Raw genomic sequence first — 22,145 nt, 5'->3', positions numbered from 1 at the left:
TACAAGTAGTAGTATTGTGTTTTGTCATTCGCTTGATTTGGGCGATGCGCTTGTCTGTCAGATTCACTGTCTCTGCTGGATTGATGATTTCCAGATCATGTCGAGCTGTTGTTTTACGTTGAAGCTGGAAGATTTCACATTCTATTGTAGCATCCTCAACTTTCTTCATGATCTCGACGGCATGTCAGCAATGTACATCAGTTTCCCTTATTTACATGTCACCTCTAGATGATATCTTTGTAAATGAAGTAACATTCTTTGCAGACGTTTTGGAGAAGATAGTAACGGTTTGAGAAAAATGCTTTGAAGTGGCTTGTGGTCAGACTCCACCGTTATTTTGTGTTTCCCAAGCTGGTATTGATGAAAATGCTCATAAGCAAAAACAATAGCCAGGCACTCTTTCTCAGTCGGAGTGGTAGTAGTGTTGTTCTGTTTGTGTTAGTGGCCTGGATGCAAATGCAACTGGTTGTCCTTTCTGCATTGGGGCTGTTCCAAAACCTGTCTCACTGGCATCACATTGCAAAGTGACTTATCATTAACGTCATAGTATTTCAGTACTGGCGTTGTCACCACTAGTGGCTTGATTTTGGTGAATGCTGCTGCTTGTTTTGTTCCCTATCACTGCACCTCATTGGCAGTGAGCTTGCATAATGGGATTCATACTCTGACACATCAGGCAAAAAATTTGCTATATGGTGCACAAATCCAATAAATCGTTGCAGTACTTTCACATCTGTAGGTCGCTGCTACAGCTCGCACTTTGTCAGGATTTGGGCGAAGACCTTTGCTGTCAATAAATGAGCTACATACTCGACTTCAGGCATCTTTAGTTGCGACATTTTCTTGTTCAACTTCAAGTTCATTTGACGAGCCCTAACAGCCGTATTAAATTCTGATCATGGTCAGCTATGGCTTCTTCTATTGTCTCCACATCCATAGATTAGTAGATCATCCACTATGGCTTCCACTCCTGCAAGATCACTGACTACCTCCTGCTGTCTGCGTTCACACTCTTCCGGAGCTGTGGAAATGCCAATCGGCATGCGCAGCCATCTGTATCTCCTAAGTGCCATCCAGAGCCTCGTTGGAAAGCTGCTGCTTTCATGCAGCTTCACTTGCCAGTAACCATCCTTCATATCAAGAGTAGTAAAGATCTTGGCTTTGGCAAATTGTGGCAAAATTCCTTTGGTTGACATGAGATAGTGAGATCTCTTCACTTTATTAGGTCCTTTGTGTCTAAATGTACTCGCAGTTTTCCAGTTTGTTTCACTGCTAATCCAGTCTGTAGAAGTTGTCACTTTCTTGATTACTCTCTTTTCCAGCTCTTTTATCCTGTTTTCTAGGCTTGCCTTGAGGGCAGCTGGAACTCTTCTCAGCGGATGCTGAATTGCTTACACACTCATCTACTTCAAGATGATATTCTCTCGGTAGACACCCCAACCATGTGAACATATCTTTGACTGCTGAACATATCTTGGAGGAGTACAATGGTTTTGTATACTGCAACACATTGGCAACACTGAACGTGCCAGAGGTTTACAATGTAAGCTTTAGACTCACTTCAACTGAGATGAGTGCCCATTATGCCCCATCTATGATCTGGAACTCTAGATCTTCTTTCTTGCCATTTGCATTAGGCTCGTGGACTAATTTGCCCTCTTGGTATGAGTATTGTGCCATCATATAGCCTCAGCCTTACTTTCAAGGGCTTCATTTTTGGATCTCCATGTTAAACTACTTCACACAGGCCTGTGATGGTCATGATGTTGCATGATGCACCAGTCTATTTGACACTTGCTTGCTTGATACAGTCATCATTGTAACAGCCTCAAACAATTTATCACCTATCGATTTGACGGAACCAACCTGTTGGATCATCTATAGTTCTTGATCAGACTCTTCTGATATCTCTCCAATGGCCGCTGGGCTTGTTTTTCTTCTTTCTAGCCAAATACTTGTGCAAAATGATCTGGCTTCTTGCAGTTGAAAAAACTGCCTTCCCCACGCTGGGTAAAACTCCTTTTCCACGAAAGCAAAATACCGCAGATGCTGGGAATCTGGAATAAAAACAAAAAATGCTGGAAAAACTCAGCAAGTCTGGCAGCATCTGTAGACAGAGAAGCAGAGTTAACGTTTTGAGTCCATATGACTCCTCTTCAGTGCTCCTTTCCTTTGTGTGATGCCCTTTCATTGTTTGTAATCCTGCCCTTTGTCTACGATTGCCCTGCTCTTTTGGTCTGGAATGTGTCTCAGCACAATGTATCTCCTGGTCTGCTCTGATATTCATATGCTGTAGCTGGCGTTCTGTAGCTTCTGCGTTTTGACACATTTCTATTGCTTTCTTGAGTGAAAGTTTCTCCTCTTTTAGTAGACTTCTTCTCATTGAGGAGTCTTGTACGCCTAAGACTAATCCATCTTTAGATCACCATATAGCTGTCTGAGTTCACATGAATCTGCAAGTTGTGTTGTTGTAGTCACCTACTGTTCAATGGTTTGCTGTTCACCTTGAGCTCTAGTGTTGAATATATAGTGTTATGACGTGGCACATGATGCGTGCAGGTGGATCAAATCCACAAGGGAAACTTGATCATGTCACAATTTTGCAATTTGTATCTTATTTTGAGATGCGTGCCTTGAACGCGATAGTAATAAGTCCACCAAGACTTAGAGATTTTTTACAAAACTAAATTAAGTATTTATTAACAAATTAACGATTTCAAGCATATACATGAGTCTATAAATTACTATTATAATAGCTCCTAAAACCCCTAATTAATCTGGCTTCCAGTTATACCCTCGTTAAGGGAACAGTAAAAACAAATAAATGTAAACAGACCCAGGCAAAGCAACACAATACCCTGGACAGTGGTATTCAAAGTGAGTTTTCTCAGCTTCAGTTCCTGTAGACAGCAATTCGATGCACAGAGGCTGGAAGTTTTTCACACTTGTTAGATCTTAGAATGTCACCTCCTCTGACACAGACTCATCTCCTTTATACATGTTTTGCCCTTTTTAATGGAAATCCCATTGTTCTGATATGCCTTTGGAACTTTACCTTTCTTATAAAATTAGCACTATGAAAAGATTTATATTATCAGTAACCTTTAGGAAAAATAAACACAGTTTGGCTTAGCTTCTGGCCAGGTGTAACATCTTACCATTTCTTTGAAATTCAAACCACTCTGGTTTATCTAAATATGCAGATTTTCCTTACACCTCACAATCTAAAACTTCAGCCATGTTTACATATTTAGCATTTCAAACCTAGCTTTTTGATGACGCAAAGCCTCCAGACCAGCTGTCTCCAATTCAATTAAATCGCACGCACACACTGTCGAAACCCCACTATTAACCTACCTTTACAATAAATCACAATATTATGAGAATTATTATTATACTTTCATGACAATAGCGTTCATACATAACGTTCACTCAGGGTTCAAAGCATTCATTCAAAGCTTTCAGAATCTCATTTGTTTTCTTTGTTCGTCGCTTAGATTTAGTGATATACACTTTGTAGTAGTCCCTCTTCAGCAGTGTTAGAAGTGTTCCGACTTGTTAATTAAGTCTGTTGCAATCTCATAGCTTTGCCATTGCAAGTGGGAAAACTGCCAATTCTATCTCACCGCCTTTATTTCAACAGGAGCTGGGGGGTGAAGTTTATAGCAGCCATGTTAACTCTGTGTCTTATTTGCAGCCTTAAGTATGTGTGTGCTTTTCTTTGTCCTTTTTCAGCAGCTTTTAACAGATTTTAATATGTGTGCGCCTGGGCTCCCAGTGTCTTCTCTGCAGCATATTCAGGATTTCAACTGTCTATTTTAGTTCCACTTTCTGACACCATGTTTTGCGTTTAAAGACAGCTTTGTTCCATCAGTGTCTTCTCAGTAAGAGTCCTTATTGAACCGATCTCAAGATGGTAGCCTCCAGAGAGACTGCCTTGTGGCATAGTCACATGACTACAACAAGCCAGATGGGACATGTAGAACTGATTGCATTTCAAACCCAAATGTGACAGCTCACCAGCTGACTTTTTGACATCTGGACCATAGTTTCAAAAGTGCACACGCAGTTGAGTTCCTCTTTTACAACCTGGCGAATCTGTTGAGAATATTCAACGGGTTTGTGAAACTCTTTAGAAATGCAAGGTCCATCAGGCATGCCTTGCTTCAGAATTCTGTCAGAAGTAATCAAGAAACCACAAAAGATAATGGCAAGTTATCTAGTCACTAGATGTGTTGAAAATTTACAGTGGTGGGTGATTGTCATGTAGCAGATGCTGATTGGATTTAATAACAGCAGTGCTGGGTCAGGATACTTACAAAGCAAATTATAACGTAATGTTATCTCCATGTCTGCACCTGAGCTGTAGCTGCAACGTCAGTCGGCCAGTAGTCAGCTAGGAAGCTGTGACCAGGTCAGCTTCAGGCATAAAGTAGTCTTATCCAGACAGACAAAGAGATCAAATGCTTTTAAATAAAGCAGTTCACAATTTCAGAAATGAAATGGACTACATTTTCATTTGTAAATTCTCAACACATCTAGTGAATAGATAACTTGCTGTTATCTTTTGTGGTTTCCTGAATGCTGTCCAAAGCAGTGAGTCCTACTATTGACATTGAAGGAACTATCAACTCCTCAAAAATGAACAGCTGGAGAGTGCCCATACTAACAGTGCTTTTGTCTACAGCAATGGTGTAATATACAGAACCTTGGGTATTTGCAATGAGTTGCTCTCTGATGTGCTTTGCTAGCTGTTTTACCCTTTAGTGGACTGTGCTCTCTACCATTCTCCAATTCTGCCCCCATGAGCATCCTGATTTTAATTGCTCTGCCATTGGCAGTTGTGCCTCCTGCTGCCTAGGACCTGTGCTATGGATCTCCCGCTCCCTCTCTCCTTCCTTTCTTTCTGTCTGTCTGTCTTTCTCTATCACGCTCTCTAGCTCTCGCTCTCTGACCACCTTTTTTTTAACTCCGAGTAACTCTCACCACTGTGACGATCAACAACCGCTGATGTATCATAGGTCCATACAGTAATTGTGTAGACCAACCATTGTTTTTTTTCTCTGTTGTGGGTTCAACTTTGCGTAACTTGCCATTAATTTCACAGAGGGCAATTAGGGTGTTGCAGTTTTTAAATACAAGTTACAACATCAATACATTTGGGATGGGCACATAAATCAATTTAATAGTTCAGTTGTAAAAACATCACCTGCTGTGATTCATGATTTTTTTTTTGCTGCTTAATTTGCTTGTGATGATTTTCCACACAAAACTTTGATTCTGGTTTGAAACGATACAGGAGTTTGTCATTTCTCACATCATAATGGAGCAAAAGTTAGATACACCACCATAAGATCAGTCAGCCCAAGTCATTGTCATGCAGCTGATGCTGGCTGGATTTAATCAGAGCAGAGCTGACAGTGGCGTCTCGTCTCGTCTGTGGACACCATGTGGCCCAAGAATCATAGAATTATATAGCATGAAAGGAAGTAATTTGGCCCATTATTCCTGTGCAGGCTCTTTGAAAGAGCTATCCAATTAATCTCACTCTCTTACTCTTTCCCTATAGCCTTTCAAATTTTTCCTTTTCAAGTATGTTTTATAACTGGGAAAACAAGAGAGAATGCCTCAAGGGTTGAGTGTGGGAGGCAATCCAAAGCACATTTTTTCAAATCGAGAAATGTAGGAAAATCAAAATAAAATTCAGTCCCTCTTGTACTTCAGTAACCCAGCTCAGCATCCAACTACACCTTCACTTCCCTAATATTTGACCTTAGTAAGATCAAATATTTATTTGCATGCAGACAAACCCCAGAAAGAACCAGTGCCTTGGAAGAGGGAAGAAAGAAAAGGGAGCATTTCATAATATCTTCTCAGGATGAGAGTGTCTTTGACAATGCCAGCATTCATTGCCCGTCCCAAATTACCCTGGATGGTGATGGTGAGCTGCCTTTTTGTGTACAACTACAATTTTGGAGGACAGTTGCTATGGGTCTGGAGTCACATTGGTCAGATTGGCTGAGGACCACTGATTTCCTTCCGTAAAATACTTTAGTGAACCAGATGGGTTTGTATGACAATCTAATCTGGTAGTTTCATGGTCAATATTATAGATACTATCTTTCTATTCTAGATTCTATGAAATTTAAATTCACCAGCTGCAGTGGGAGGGTTTGAACTCCTGTTTCTGGTTCATTAGTCCATGCACCTGAATTACTGATCTATTAACGTAAACACTATTCTGACATATGTCAAAGTCAATTAATCATTCAGAAAATGTTAATTTATAAAGAATCCAGCTTTTTTAAAGAATATTTATAAAACTCAAAGAAAATCCTTGTGCAGCAGACATCAGCATCTCGTGTTGTAACAGCTGGGCTGGAAACTCAGCCATATATATATATATTATATTATATACACACACACATACACTCCTGTGTGTCCAGATAAAGCCCAGCTTTATCTCACTGAATAGAACTGTGCTTTGTTGCGTATGTCTCCAGTGAATGGCTGACTCCATTCAGACTGCAGGCAGACTTAAGTCATTGGTCAGTGTGAAAATCCAAAGCAAGTTGTTTGATAATATACAGAAGAACAATTACCCACAACTCCATTCGTTGAACAGTTTGGTGAAGAACCAATGTGTAAATTTTGGGCCCAATATTAACAAGCTTGTCGCTTTTTATGAATTTTTGAGAGGAAGGTTGGATTAAGAAATTCCTATAGGACAAGAGTGAAAACAGGAATATGGGGCTTAGGTGGATCAATTGGTAGAATAGAATCAGGAGAGCAAGGGGGAGGCGGGTAGAATAGAAAGAGGTGTTTGAGGTTTGAGCGGGTTGGTGAGACCAAATAGAGTTAGGCTGATGAACAAAAATATTGGTGTAAACAATAGTGCATAAAATGCTTCAGTGCACTGAGTGACTGCTGCAGGAAACAGCAAAGCGACAGAGTTCAAAGTCTATACTTTTTCCATCCAGATTCTGTCCACGATCTGTCACCACCTTATTCAGCTCGATACCTTTGTTTCTATATAGACTGCATGAATTATATTCAAACCCTTCAAAAAAATTCTGGGGTCTCTTGACTGGCCCATGTCTTTGGACATTTTATCCTTAAAGGCACTGTAAATGTAAGCAGTTGTTGCATGATGAAATTGCAGTGTGGTGTGGTGGTGAAAGGGTAAACTCTTAGCCATTGGGAGTGGCTCTTAACCAGAGGTGAGGTGGTTCAGGAACTGAATCTGTTGAGGTGGTGCAGCAATCTGACACTTTACCCGTTAAATATTCTTCACAGTTGCAATCCATTCGAGTGGTTATTTTACCTGTTAAACATTCTTCACCGTCACAAACTGTTTGAGTGGGTTTGTATGCTGTTTGTTCAGACCTGCACTTTGAATAAAACAGGTGCACAGTCGCTTGAAACAGTGGTGTTTTTTCAGCTCCTCCTTGACACTGGCTGTTAGGTGAGTCCTGCTTCCTTTCTGTTGGATAAATGTCTGTGGCTACTGAACAAACTTTACTCACCTCTTAAGATCAAGACTTTTTCTGTTTTGCTTTCATTCTCAGATGAAAATTTATTCTCGCAATACTCCAGTGTTGTAGAAGGATGTGTAATTCAACTTAAATAGCTGTTAGAAAATTAGACACTTACAGATAATGGATAACAGAGGTCTTTCTTCCCCACCCCATTTTTCTCCACTTCTGAAGTTGCTGACTTAAACTAGAGAATATTTTTTAATTGTTATCCTTTCAGAATTAACCAAAGCTGTGGAATGTTTGCCATGTGACATTGGTATGGGCAATTTGCATTATTTGTGCTGATCAGCCTGGAGACACAGGATTTACTTGAAGCATTGAGAGTTTGAATGCAGTTCATGTAATGTATATAGAAACAAAGCTAACTGAGCAGAACTAGGTGGTAAGGGATCCTGCAAAATGCAGTCTTTGTATAGAAAAAGCAATATAAACCTGGAACTTTTCTTACATTAAAGTTATAGTAACATGAGTATATGACCTGTGGCAAAGATGTCACTTAAAAGTTAGGGTGAAGCATTTGGTGGGCTCGGCTGCAGGCTATAAACAGGACGAATGTAGATGTCTCAGAGCTAGGCTTGAACCAAGATCTCAAACATTTGATAACACGAGTGCTGAGAAATTGAAGTTACTATGAGTCTTGTATAGTTTTTAAAATTTGCTCTGACATTGTTAATTACAAACCCACCTCGAGAGCGTTTGAGTCAGCCATGTAGCAAAGAATCATATTGACCGGGCTGAGTATGGCAGCAGTTTTCCTGAGTAACTTGATGACAATCCGACACCTTTCATAGCTATTTCCTGGTGCTGGCCCACAAATTACTAGGTTTAAAAAAAAAACTCAATTCCCAACTTGTAATTTGAATTTGTTTTCTAGCTTGCTAGCCTAGTAGCATAGCAACTTGGTTAGAGTATCCAATATCCAATGAATGAAGTGGAGAGCGCGACTCTAAATATGTGTGTGGGAAAGGGCAGAGACACATGCTTATGAAGGTCTGCGCATACAAGTTGCTATTTTGACTGCAGCCCGTGTTAGCAGCGAGGTTCTATTTGGTGTTTTTGTTGAGGCTGTATTTTCCTTCCTTAAAAATGATCACAAATATAAGAACTATAAGGAAAGATTACACAAAATTAATTTCTACAGGTTGGAGACATGTCATTTACTGCCCTTCCCTGCATCCTTTTTAAGCAAGAGTGTGTTTTTGTAACATGGTGATCAGAATTGAACTCCCTACTCCATTGTAGAATCTCCCTTCAATCTTTGGTGGAGGTTCTGGTGTAGTAATATTGTCAATAGACTAGGGACTCAGCATAATGCTCTGTGGACCCAGGTTCGAACGCCACCATGACAGATGGTGGAATTTGAATCAATCAAAAAAAAAAATCTGGAATTAAAAGTTTAATGATGACCATGAAACTATTGTCTATTGCTGTAAAAACCCAATGTTCACGAATGTCTTTTAGGGAACAAAATCTGCTGACCTGGTCGGACCTTTGTATGACTCCAGGCCCAAAGCAATGTGGTTGACTCTTAAGTGTCTTCTGAAATGGCCTAGCAAGCCACTGAGTTATATAAAACTGCTAGAAATCTGTTTTTACACATCCATGAGATGGTGTCACTGGCTACGCCAGCACTTATTGCCCTTGAGAAGGTGGTGGTGAGCTGCCTTCTTGAACAGCTGCAGTCCATGTGGTGTAGGTACACCCACAGTGCTGTTGACCAGGATTTTGACCCAGCGACAGTGAGGGAACGATGATATATTTCCAAGTTGATGGGGAGTGGCTTGGAGGGGAACTTCCAGGTGGTGGTGTTCTCTGCTGCCCTTGTCCTTCTAGATGGTAGCAGTTATGGGTTAGGAAGGTGCTACCTAAGGAGCCTTGGTGAATTCCTGCAGAGCACCTTGTAGATGGTACACACTGCTGCCACATATTTATCTATCCATATATTTATTTGTTGATCTATTTATTTGTCGATCTATTTAAATAAATAAATGGACAGGCAGGTAAATGGACAGACAGGTAAATGGTCAATAATTAAATAGATAAATAGAAAAATAGATAATTAAATAGATTATCTATTTATCTATTGATCTATTTATAAATAGGTAAATATATAAATAGAAAAGTAAATCAATAGATAAACAGATAATTAAATAAATAGATAATTAAATATAATCTATCTATTTATTGATTTAATTATTGATTTAATTATCTATTTATCTATTTATGTCTTGATCTATATTTATTAGGTCAATAAATAAATAAATAGATCAATGAATAAATAAATCAATAAATAAATGGATGCATAAATAAATGGATCTATTTATCTATATTTATTTGTCTATTTATCTTTTATTTAACTATTTGTCTATTTATCTATTTATTTATCTATTAATCTATCTTTATTTAAATAAATAGATCGATGCGTTTATTTATTTATCTATTTAACTCTATCTATTTATTTATTGAGCTATTTATTGATCAATAAATAGATCAATAAATAAATTTACTGATCGATCTATTTACTGATCGATCTATTTACTGATCGATCTATTTACTGATCGATAAATAGCTCAATAAATAAATAGCTCAATAAATAAATAGCTCAATAAATAAATAGCTCAATAAATGGATCCTTACATAAATGGATCCTTACATAAATAAATGGATCTATCTATTTATTTGCCTATTTGTCCATAAATAAATGGATTAATGATCTATCTATTTAATGATCTATCTATTTAATGATCTATCTATTTAATGATCTATCTATTTAATGATCTATCTATGTATTGATTTATTTATGTATTCATCTATTTATTTATTAATCTTTATTAATTGATTTATTTATTTATGTTTTGATCTATATTTATTAGGTCAATAAGTAAATAGATAGATAAATGGATGCATAAATAAATGGGCGCATAAATAAATGAATGGATCTATTTATCTATCTATTTATTTGCCTATTTGTCCATTAATAAATGGATTAATTATCTATCTATTTAATTATCTATCTATTTAATTATCTATTTAGCTATCTATTTATGTATGTTTTGATCTATTTATATATGTTTTGATCTATATTTATTAGGTCAATAAATAAATAGACAGACAGATGTATTTATTTGCCTATTTGTCCATTAATAAATGGATTAATTATCTATTTAATTATCTATTTATTTAGCTATCTATTTATTTAGCTATCTATTTATTTATGCCTTGATCTATTTATTTATTAGGTCAATAAATAGATAAGATAATTAAATAAATGGATCCATAAATAAATGGATCCATAAATAAATGGATCCATAAATAAATGGATCCATAAATAAATGGATCCATCTATTTGTCTATCTATTTATTTGCCTATTTGTCCCTAAATAAATGGATTATCTATCTATTTAATTATCTATCTATTTATCTATTTACTTAAATTTTATGAATACCTTTTTAAAAATGTATATATCCTCATAAGTTTATTTATCTATTTATTTATCGATCTATCTATTTATCCATCCATCTATTTATTTATCCATCTATCCATTTATCCATCCATCTATCTATTTATCCATTTATCTATTTATTTATGTCTTGAAATTTTATTAGGTCAATAAATAAATAGATAAATAGATCAATAAATAGATAGATAAATAGAAAATTTGATAAATAGTTAAATAGATAGATAACTAAATAAATAGATAAAAAAGATAAATAGATGGATCCATTAATTTATGGATCCATTAATTTATGGATCCATTAATTTATGGATCCATTAATTTATGGATCCATTAATTTATGGATCCATTTAACTCATTATTGATCTATCTATTGACTTAATTATCTATTGACTTAATTATCTATTGACTTAATTATCTAGTTATCTATCTATTTATGTCTTGATCTATTTTTTTATGTCTTGATCAATTTTTTAATTAGGTCAATAAATAAATAGATCATTAAATAAATAGATAAATGGATAATTATATAAATGGAGGCATGAATAAATGGAGGCATGAATAAATGGAGGCATGAATAAATGGAGGCATGTATTTTTTTGCCTATTTGTCCATAAATAAATGGATTAATTATCTATTTAGTCATCTATCTATTTAGTCATCTATTTATTTATGTCTTGATCTATATTTATTAAGTCAATAAATAAATAAAGATAAATGGATGCATAAATAAATGAATCTATTTATCTATTTATTTGTCTATTTATCTATTTTTATCTATTTATTTATAAAATTTTCTATTTATCAATCTATTTGTCTATTTATTTTTCTATTTGTTTATATTTATCTACTTATTTATCTATCTATTAATCTATCTTTTTATTTAAATAAAGATCGATGCATTTATTTATCGATGCGTTTATTTATTTATCTATTTAACATTATTTATCTATTTACTGATCGATCTATTTATTGATCAATAAATAGATCAATAAATAAATAGCAATAAATGGATCCTTACATAAATAAATGGATCTATCTATTTATCTGCCTATTTGTCCATAAATAAATGGATTAATGATCTATCTATTTAACGATCTATCTATTTAATTATCTATTTATTGATCTTTCTATTTATTGATTTATTTATGTATTCATAATCTTTATTAATTGATCTATTTATGTTTTGATCTATATTTATTAGGTCAATAGATAAATGGATAGATAGATAAATGGATAGATAGATAAATGGATAGATAGATAAATGGATAGATAGATAAATGGATAGATAGATAAATGGATGGATCTATTTATCTTATCTATTTATTTGCCTATTTGTCCACTAATAAATGGATTAATTATCTCTATTTAATTATCTCTATTTAATTCTCTCTCTATTTAATTCTCTCTATTTAATTATCTATCTATTTAGCTATCTATCTATTTATTTATGTCTTGATCGATTCATTTATTTATTAGGGCAATAAATAAATAAATAGGTCAATAAATAAATAGATAATTAAATAAATGGATCCATTTATTTATCTTATGTCTATTTATTTTCCTATTTATCTGTTTATTTAAATAAATAAATAGGCAAATAGATAGATGGATCCATTTATTTATGGATCCATTTATTTATTGAACTATTTTTTTGTCTTGATCTATTTATTTATTAGGTCAATAAATAATTAGATAAATAAATAGATAATTAAATAAATGGATCCATAAATAAATGGATCCATAAATAAATGGATCCATCTATTTATCTATCTTTATTTGCCTTTGTCCATAAATAAATGGATTAATTATCTATCATTTAATTATCTATCATTTAATTATCTATCATTTAATTATCTATCTATTTAATTATCTATTTATGTCGATCTATTTATTTATGTCGATCTATTTATTTATTGATCTTTTTATTTATTAGGTCAATAAGTAAATAGATCAATAGATCAATAAATAGAAAATTTGGTATAGTTAAATAGATAGATAACTAAATAAATAGATAAATAAATAGATAACTAAATAAATAGATAAATAAATAGATAAAAAAACAATTTATGTCCATCTATATATTGATCTATTTATTTATTGATCTATTTATTTATTGATCTATTTATTTGTCGATCTATATTTATTAGGTCAATAAATAAATAGATCGATCAATAGCTGTAAATAGATAGATAATGGAATTATAGTCAATAGATAATTAAATCAATAGATAATTAAATCAATAGATAATTAAATCAATAATGAGTTAAATAGATCCACAATTAATGGATCCACAAATTAATGGATCCACAAATTAATGGATCCACAAATTAATGGATCCACAAATTAATGGATCCATCTATTTGTTTCTATTTGTCTATTTTTCTATTTATCTGTTTTTAAAATCTATCTATTTATCTATTTATTGATCTATAGATAGATAGATCGATCTATTGATCGACTGATCTATCGATCTATTTATTTATTGACCTAATAAATAAAAAGATCAAGACATAAATAGATCGGCATAAATAAATAGATCATTTATTTATTGATCTATATTTATTGATCTATTTATTTATTATTTATTTATCTATTTATCTATTTATTTATGTCTTGATCTATTTATTTATTAGGTCAATAAATACATCAGGACAAATAACACATCAAATAGATCGATAAATAGACAGATCGATAAATAGACAGATCGATAAATAGACAGATCGATAAATAGACAGATCGATAAATAAATACATAAAATGTATATATCCTCATTCAAATCTCCCAATGGCCTGCAGTTATTATAGATATCGAAACTGCATTTGTCATTATAGATATCGAGACAAATGCACTGTAACCACCGTCAATGCATGACCTGCTGTTTTGTTTCACATCCTTTTCAACTTCATTTTCATTGTTCTACTATAGATGAAAATGGCAAAACCCAGATCCAGAATGAAAAACAGTAGAATCCAGTTACTGGCATGTTATAATTCTGCATATCGATCTAATTATATTTAATTATCCATTTATCTATTTATCTATTTATTTGTTTATCTATTTATCTATTTACTTAAATTTTATGAATACCTTTTTTAAATAAACTAGATAGATAAATACATAGATCGATCAATAAATTTTATTTATTGATCTATTTATTGATCGATAAATAGCACAATAAATAGGTAGATAAATAATGAGTTAAATAGATAAATAAATGCATCTGTATTTATTTATGTAAATAGGTAGATAAATAGGTAGATGATCAAGGCATAAATAAATAGGTGGATAAATAGGTGGATGATCAAGGCATAAATAAATAGATCAAAGCATAGATAAATAGATGGATACATAGATAAGTAGAAGATTTGACAAATAAATAGATAAATATATAAATAAATAGATCCATTTATTTATGCACCCATTTATTGAGCTATTTATCGATCAATAAATAGATCGATCAATAAATCGATCAATAATGGGTTAAATAGTTAAATAAATGCACCGATAAATAAACGCACTGATCTATTTATTTATTTAAATAAATAAAGATAGATTAATAGATAAATTAGATAAATAGATAGGTAAATAGAAAAATAAATAGACAAATAGATGATTGATAAATAGAAAATTTGATAAATAAATGAGATAAAAAATAGATAAATCGACAAATAATAGGATCCATTTATTTAATTGTCTATTTATTGATCTTTATTTATTGACCTAATAAATATAGATCGACATAAATAGATGGACATAATGGATTAATAAATAGATAATTAAATAAATAATTAATTTTAAAAAATAATGATATAATTAATCCATTTATTTATGGACAAATAGGCAAATAAATAGATAAATAGATGGATCCATTTATTTATGCATCCATTTATATAATTATCTATGTATTTACTGAGCTATTTATTGATCTATTTATTGATCTATTTATTTATTTATTGACCTAATAAATATAGATCACGACATAAATAAATAGATAACTAAATAAATAGATAACTAAATAGATAATTAAATAGGTAAGTAAATAAACGCACCGATAAATAAACGCACCGATAAATAAACGCACCAATCTATTTGTTTATTTAAATAAAGATAGATTAATAGATAGATAAATAAGTAGATTTATTTAGATAAATAGAAAAATAAATGGACAAATAGATTGATAAATAGAAAGTTAGATAAATAGATAAAAATAGATAAATAGACAAATAAATAGATAAATAGATAAATGGATGCATAAATAAATGGATGCATCTATTTATCTATTTATTTGCCTATTTGTCCATAAATAAATCAATTAATTATCTATTTAATTATCTATCTATTTAATTATCTATCTATTTATCTATTTACTTAAATTTTACGAATACCTTTTTAAAAATGTATATATCCTCATAAGTTTATTTATCGATTTGTTTATCTATTTGTTAGTTATTTATCTATTTGTTTATTTAGTTATCTATCTATCTATTTATTTATGTCGATCTATTTATTTATTAGGTAAATAAATAAATAGATCAATAAATAGATCAATAAATAGAAAATTTGATAAAGTTAGATAACTAAATAAATAGACAAATAAATAGATAAAACAGATAAATAGAAAAATAGACAGATAAATAGATGGATCCATTAATTTATGGATCCATTAATTTATGGATCCATTAATTTATGGATCTACTTAACTCATTATTGATTTAATTATCTATTGATTTAATTATCTATTGATTTAATTATCTATTGATTTAATTATTACATTATCTATCTATTTATCTATTGTCTTGATCTATTTTTTTATGTCTTGATCTATTTATTAGGTCGCTAAATAAATAAATAGATAAATAAATAGATAAATAAATAGATAAATAGATAGATAATTATATAAATGGAGGCATGAATAAATGGAGGCATGAATAAATGGATCCATCTATTTATCTATTTATTTGCCTATTTGTCCATAAATGGATTAATTATCTATTTAATTATCTATCTATTTAGTCATCTATTTATTCATGTCTTGATCTATTATTAGGTCAATAAATAAATAAATAGATAAATAAATGGATGCATAAATAAATGGATCTATTTTTCTATAAAATTTTCTATTTATCAATCTATTTGTCTATTTATTTATCTATTTGTTTATCTATATTTATCTACTTATTTATCTATTAATCTATCTTTATTTATTTAAATAAATAGATCGATGCGTTTATTTATCGATGTGTTTATTTATTTATCTAGTTAACATTATTTATCTATTTACTGATCGATAAATAGATCAATATAATCCATTTTTTATTTACTGAGCTATTTATTGATCTATTTATCGATCAGTAAATAGATAAATAATGTTAACTAGATAAATAAATAAACACATCGATAAATAAACGCATCGATCTATTTATTTAAATAAATAAAGATAGATTAATAGATAAATAAGTAGATAAATATAGATAAACAAATAGATAAATAAATAGACAAATAGATTGATAAATAGAAAATTTTATAGAAAAATAGATCCATTTATTTATGCATCCATTTATTTATCTATTTATTTATTTATTGACCTAATAATAGATCAAGACATGAATAAATAGATGACTAAATAGATAGATAATTAAATAGATAATTAATCCATTTATGGACAAATAGGCAAATAAATAGATAAATAGATGGATCCATTTATTCATGCCTCCATTTATTCATGCCTCCATTTATATAATTATCTATCTATTTATCTATTTATTTATCTATTTATTTATCTATTTATTTATTTAGCGACCTAATAAATCTATTTATTTATGTCTTCATCTATATATTGATCTATTTATTTATTGATCTATTTATTTATGTCTTGATCTATATTTATTAGGTCAATAGATCAATAAATAGCTCAGTAAATAAATAGATCAATAAATAGCTCAGTAAATAAATAGATCATTAAATAGATCATTAATCCATTTTTTATTTACTGAGCTATTATGATCTATTTAATGATCTATTTATTTACTGAGCTATTTATTGATCTATTTATTTACTGAGCTATTTATTGATCTATTGACCTAATAAATATAGATCAAGACATAAATAAATAGATCAATAAATAAATAGATCAATATATAGATGAAGACATAAATAAATAGATGAAGACAAATAAATAGATCACTAAATAGAGAATTAATACATTTATTTATGGACAAATAGGCAAATAAATAGATAAATAGATGGATCCATTTATTCATGCATCCATTTATTTATCTATGTATTTATTTATGCATCCCTTTATTTACTGAGCTATTTATCAATCAGTAAATAGATCGATCAGTAAATAGATAAATAATGTTAAATAGATAAATAAATAAGCATCGATAAATAAACACATCGATCTATTTATTTATTTAAATAAATAAAGATAGATTAATAGATAGATAAATAAGATAAATAAGTAAAATATAGATAAGCAAATAGATAAATAGAAAAATAAATAGACAAATAGATTGAAAATAGAAAATTTTATAAATAAATAGATAAAGATAAATAGACAAACAAATATCTATTTATTTATAAAATTTTCTATTTTCAATCTATTTGTCTATTTATTTTTCTATTTATCTATTTGCTTATCTATATTTATCTACTTATTTATCTTATTTATCTATCTATTAATCTATCTTTATTTATTTAAATAAATAAATAGATCGATGTGTTTATTTATCTATTTTTATCTATTTATTTATAAAATTTTCTATTTTCAATCTATTTGTCTATTTATTTTTCTTTTATTTATTTAAATAAATAAATAGATCGATGTATTTATTTATCGATGCGTTTATTTATTTATCTATTTAACTCATTATTTATTCATGCATCCATTTATTTATCTATGTATTTATTTATGCATCCCTTTATTTACTGAGCTATTTATCAATCAGTAAATAGATCGATCAGTAAATAGATAAATAATGAGTTAAATAGATAAATAAATAAACGCATCGATAAATAAACACATCGATCTATTTATTTATTTAAATAAATAAATTTATCTATTTAACTCATTATTTAACTATTTACTGATCAATCTATTGATCAGTAGACAAATAAATAGATAAATAGATAGATCCATTTATTTATGCATCCATTTATTTATCTATTTATTTATTGATCTAATAAATAGATCAAGACATAAATAAATAGATCAAGACATAAATAAATAGATCAGTAAATAGATAATCATTAAATAGATCATTAAATAGATCATTAAATAGATCATTAAATAGATCATTAAATAGATCATTAAATAGATAGATAATTAATCCATTTAGGCAAATAAATAGATAGATAAATAGATGGATCCATTTATTCATGCCTCCATTTATTTATGCATGCATTTATATAATTATCTATTTATCTATTGATCTATTTATCCATTTATTTATTGACCTAATAAATAGATCAAGACATAAAAAAAATCAATAGATAGATAGATAACTAAATAATTAAGTCAATAGATAATTAAGTCGATAAATAGATCAATAATGAGTTAAATGGACCCATAAATTAATGGACCCATAAATTAATGGACCCATAAATTAATGGATCCATCTATTTATCTCTTTATTTGTCTATTTTTCTATTTCTGTTTTTTATCTATTTATTTATCTATTTATTTAGTTATCTATTTATTTATCTATTTATTTAGTTATCTATCTATTTAACTATTTATTTATCAAATTTTCTATTTATCTATCTATTTATCTATTTATTGATCTAATTGTTTATTGATCTAATTATTTATTGATCTATTTATCTAATTATTGACCTAATAAATAAAAAGATCAATAAATAAATAGATCAAGACATAAATAAATAGATCAAGACATAAATAAATAGATCAAGACATAAATAGATAAATAAATAGATAATTAAATAAATAGATAATTAAATAGATAAATAGATAAATAAACCTATGAGGATATATACATTTTTAAAAAGGTATTCATAAAACTTAACTAAATAGATAAATAGATAGATAATTAAATAGATAGATAATTAAATAGATAATTAATCCATTTATTTATGGACAAATAGGCAAATAAAGATAGATAAATAGATGGATCCATTTATTTATGGATCCATTTATTTAATTATCTATATTTATCTAATTATTTATTGACCTAATAAATAAATAGATCAAGACAAAAAAAGTTCAATAAATAAATGGATCCATAAATAAATGGACCCATCTATCTATTTGCCTATTTATTTATTTAAATAAACAAATAAATAGAAAAATGAATAGACATAAAATAAATAGATGGATCCATTTATTTAATTTTCTATTTATTTATTGACCTATTTATCTATTTATTGCCCTAATAAATAAATAAATAGATCAAGATATAAATAGAGATAGCTAAATAGAGAGATAGCTAATCCATTTATTAGTGGACAAATAGGCAAATAAATAGATAGATAAATAGATCCATCCATTTATCTATCTATCCATTTATCTATTGACCTAATAAATATAGATCAAAACATAAATAGATCAATTAATAGAGATTAATAAATAGATGAATATATAAATAAATCAATAAATAGATAGATCAATAAAGATAGATCATTAATCCATTTATTTATGGACAAATAGGCAAATAAATAGATAGATCCATTTATTCATGCATCCATTTATTTATCTATGTATTTATTTATGCATCCCTTTATTTACTGAGCTATTTATCGATCAGTAAATAGATCGATCAGTAAATAGATAAATAATGAGTTAAATAGATAAATAAATAAACGCATCGATAAATAAACGCATCGATCTATTTATTTAAATAAATAAAGATAGATTAATAGATAGATAAATAAGTAGATAAATAGAGATAAATAAGTAGATAAATATAGATAAACAAATAGATAAATAGAAAAATAAATGGACAAATAGATTGAAAATAGAAAATTTTATAAATAAATAGATAAAAATAGATAAATAGACAAATAAATAGATAAAGATAGATCCATTTATTTTTGCATCCATTTATTTAGCTATTTAATTTATTGACCTAATATAGATCAAGACATAAATAAATAGATCAATAAATAAATAAATCAATATCTAGATGAAGACATTATTTAATTACCTCTCTACTTATCTATCTATTTATCTATTTAGTTATCTATTTATTTAGGTCTTCATCTATTTATTTATCTCTCTATTTAATTACCTCTCTACTTATCTATCTATTTATCTATTTAGTTATCTATTTATTTAGGTCTTCATCTATTTATTTGAGAGATAGTTAAATAGAGATAATTAATCCATTTATTTATGGACAAATGACATAATTAAATAGATAAATAGATCAATAAATAGATAATTATATAAATGGATGCATAAATAAATGGAGGCATGAATAAATGGATCCATCTATTTATCTATCTATTTATTTGCCTATTTTTAAATCTTTCTATTTATTTATTGATAGATAATTAAATAAATAAATAGATCAATAAATAAATAGATCTAAATAAATAGAATAAATATTTATCTATCTATTTCTTATTTACCTATCTATTTACCTATCTATTTATTTATTTATTTCTCTATATATCTATAAATGTGTATGTGTATCGCTTCAAATTACTACTATCACAACTGTTAACAAATTCCCAAACTAATCTCCATTAATGCAACAGCAACTCATAGACTTAACCAAACACCAGGCAAAGCATTTTCACCTCTCAAATTCAAAATGAGGTTCTTTTCACTTTGATCCCTTGCAGACACAGTGGTAGGCTTACAGGCTTTGATCTGACTTTGCTTCTGCCCTGCACACCCGAAAACTGCTGAAGTTATACCTACCAGCTCCATTGAATGTTAATTCTCACTGTATCAACAACCTCTGAACTAAACCTCTAACAATAAAACCCCTTTCATAGTACCAATGTTATTAGTAATTTAAACATATTGCTTGGTAGCTGGTATATTTGTCCGTTTTCACCCTACTTCTTGAATGCTCTATTCAAAACAATGCAAATACACCTTTACATATCAAAACTAGTACACATCAAAGCACCCAGACTAGCTGATTTTAATCCAATTAAGACACATCAACAGACTAAACTTCTATTTTAAAAGAAAAATATTTCTCAATAATATATAGATTAATAGCTTCATGACAGTATCAGCACTTAAAGATATAAAAAATTCATTTGATCATGAATTTAAACCTTGTATGCAGCATCGCCCCTAAGTCACCATGATAGCTGTGCGACCCATAACAATTGAAAGATTTGGCACCCCCTTCTATGGAAGATTCACACTAAGCTAACTTGTTCTGTGAAACTCAATCACCCCCTTAGATTTCTCCATGTGTTGGTACCACATGTGACAGAAATGCGATCACCAGAAGTTCACTGTAGTCTTATACAGTTCAAAATGCACTCCCCAGACACAGCTCAAGTTTGGAAAGACAGAATCAAAGTGTTCATATTCCAAGAGAAGAGTCCAAAAATTTCACACTTAACTGTTAGACTTTACTGGAATCCTAGTGACTGCAACAGTATAGCAAAAGTGTTTATATTGAAGAACAAATCCACTTGAAAATTAAGAGTTTTTAATTGTGGGTACTAGGTATATGCTGAGGTAAATATTGGACTGAAATAGTTTTCTGTTCTTTTACAGATAACCGCAAACTGCTGAAGGACCAGCCGTCTTGTTATGGTACAGTACAGCACGCTGGGACCATCATCTCCATGGTAATGTATTGTGGAGGGGCTAAGGAGAATGAAATTGGGTGTCTGGTGGTCAATATTGGTAGTATGTTTGTTTAAAAATGTTGAAGGGCTATTTAATTCTCTTTTATGCTTTTTTTATATTGTCCCTCCAACCCACCTGAGCTTTGCACCTGTCTGGCCTGCAGTGCCATCAGGGTTGCTCTTGAATGGCTAGTAGAAAATTTGTGGGGGTGTTCCAGTGGAAATTTGAGCTCATTCTTTTCCGCTTCTAAAAGTGTTTATCCAGAGGATAAATAGCCCTGAGCTGACACCGGACCTGCTTCAGAATGCACACCACTCCTCCCTATACCTGACTTTACTGGAGCAATTAAGGTGGGGTGGGGAGGCT

The 22,145-nt window shown here is 29.9% G+C and overlaps 1 protein-coding gene across 5 annotated transcripts in view; it reads left to right on the top strand.

Moving 5' to 3' along the window:
• atp13a2 (ATPase cation transporting 13A2) overlaps positions 1-22,145 on the top strand; it is a 96,430-nt gene that overhangs the window by 22,314 nt on the left and 51,971 nt on the right. For all 5 annotated transcript variants that reach the window (XM_041205932.1, XM_041205935.1, XM_041205934.1 and 2 more), the window contains exon 3: positions 21,705-21,778. In XM_041205932.1, coding sequence (XP_041061866.1) covers positions 21,705-21,778 — 74 coding nt within the window. The remainder of the gene's footprint in view (positions 1-21,704; positions 21,779-22,145) is intronic.

This window comes from Carcharodon carcharias, chromosome 15 (genome assembly GCF_017639515.1).
Source record: "Carcharodon carcharias isolate sCarCar2 chromosome 15, sCarCar2.pri, whole genome shotgun sequence".
NCBI lineage: Eukaryota > Metazoa > Chordata > Chondrichthyes > Lamniformes > Lamnidae > Carcharodon > Carcharodon carcharias.
Note: the sequence above shows the minus strand (reverse complement) of the source record. Positions and strands in the feature narration are given on the sequence as shown.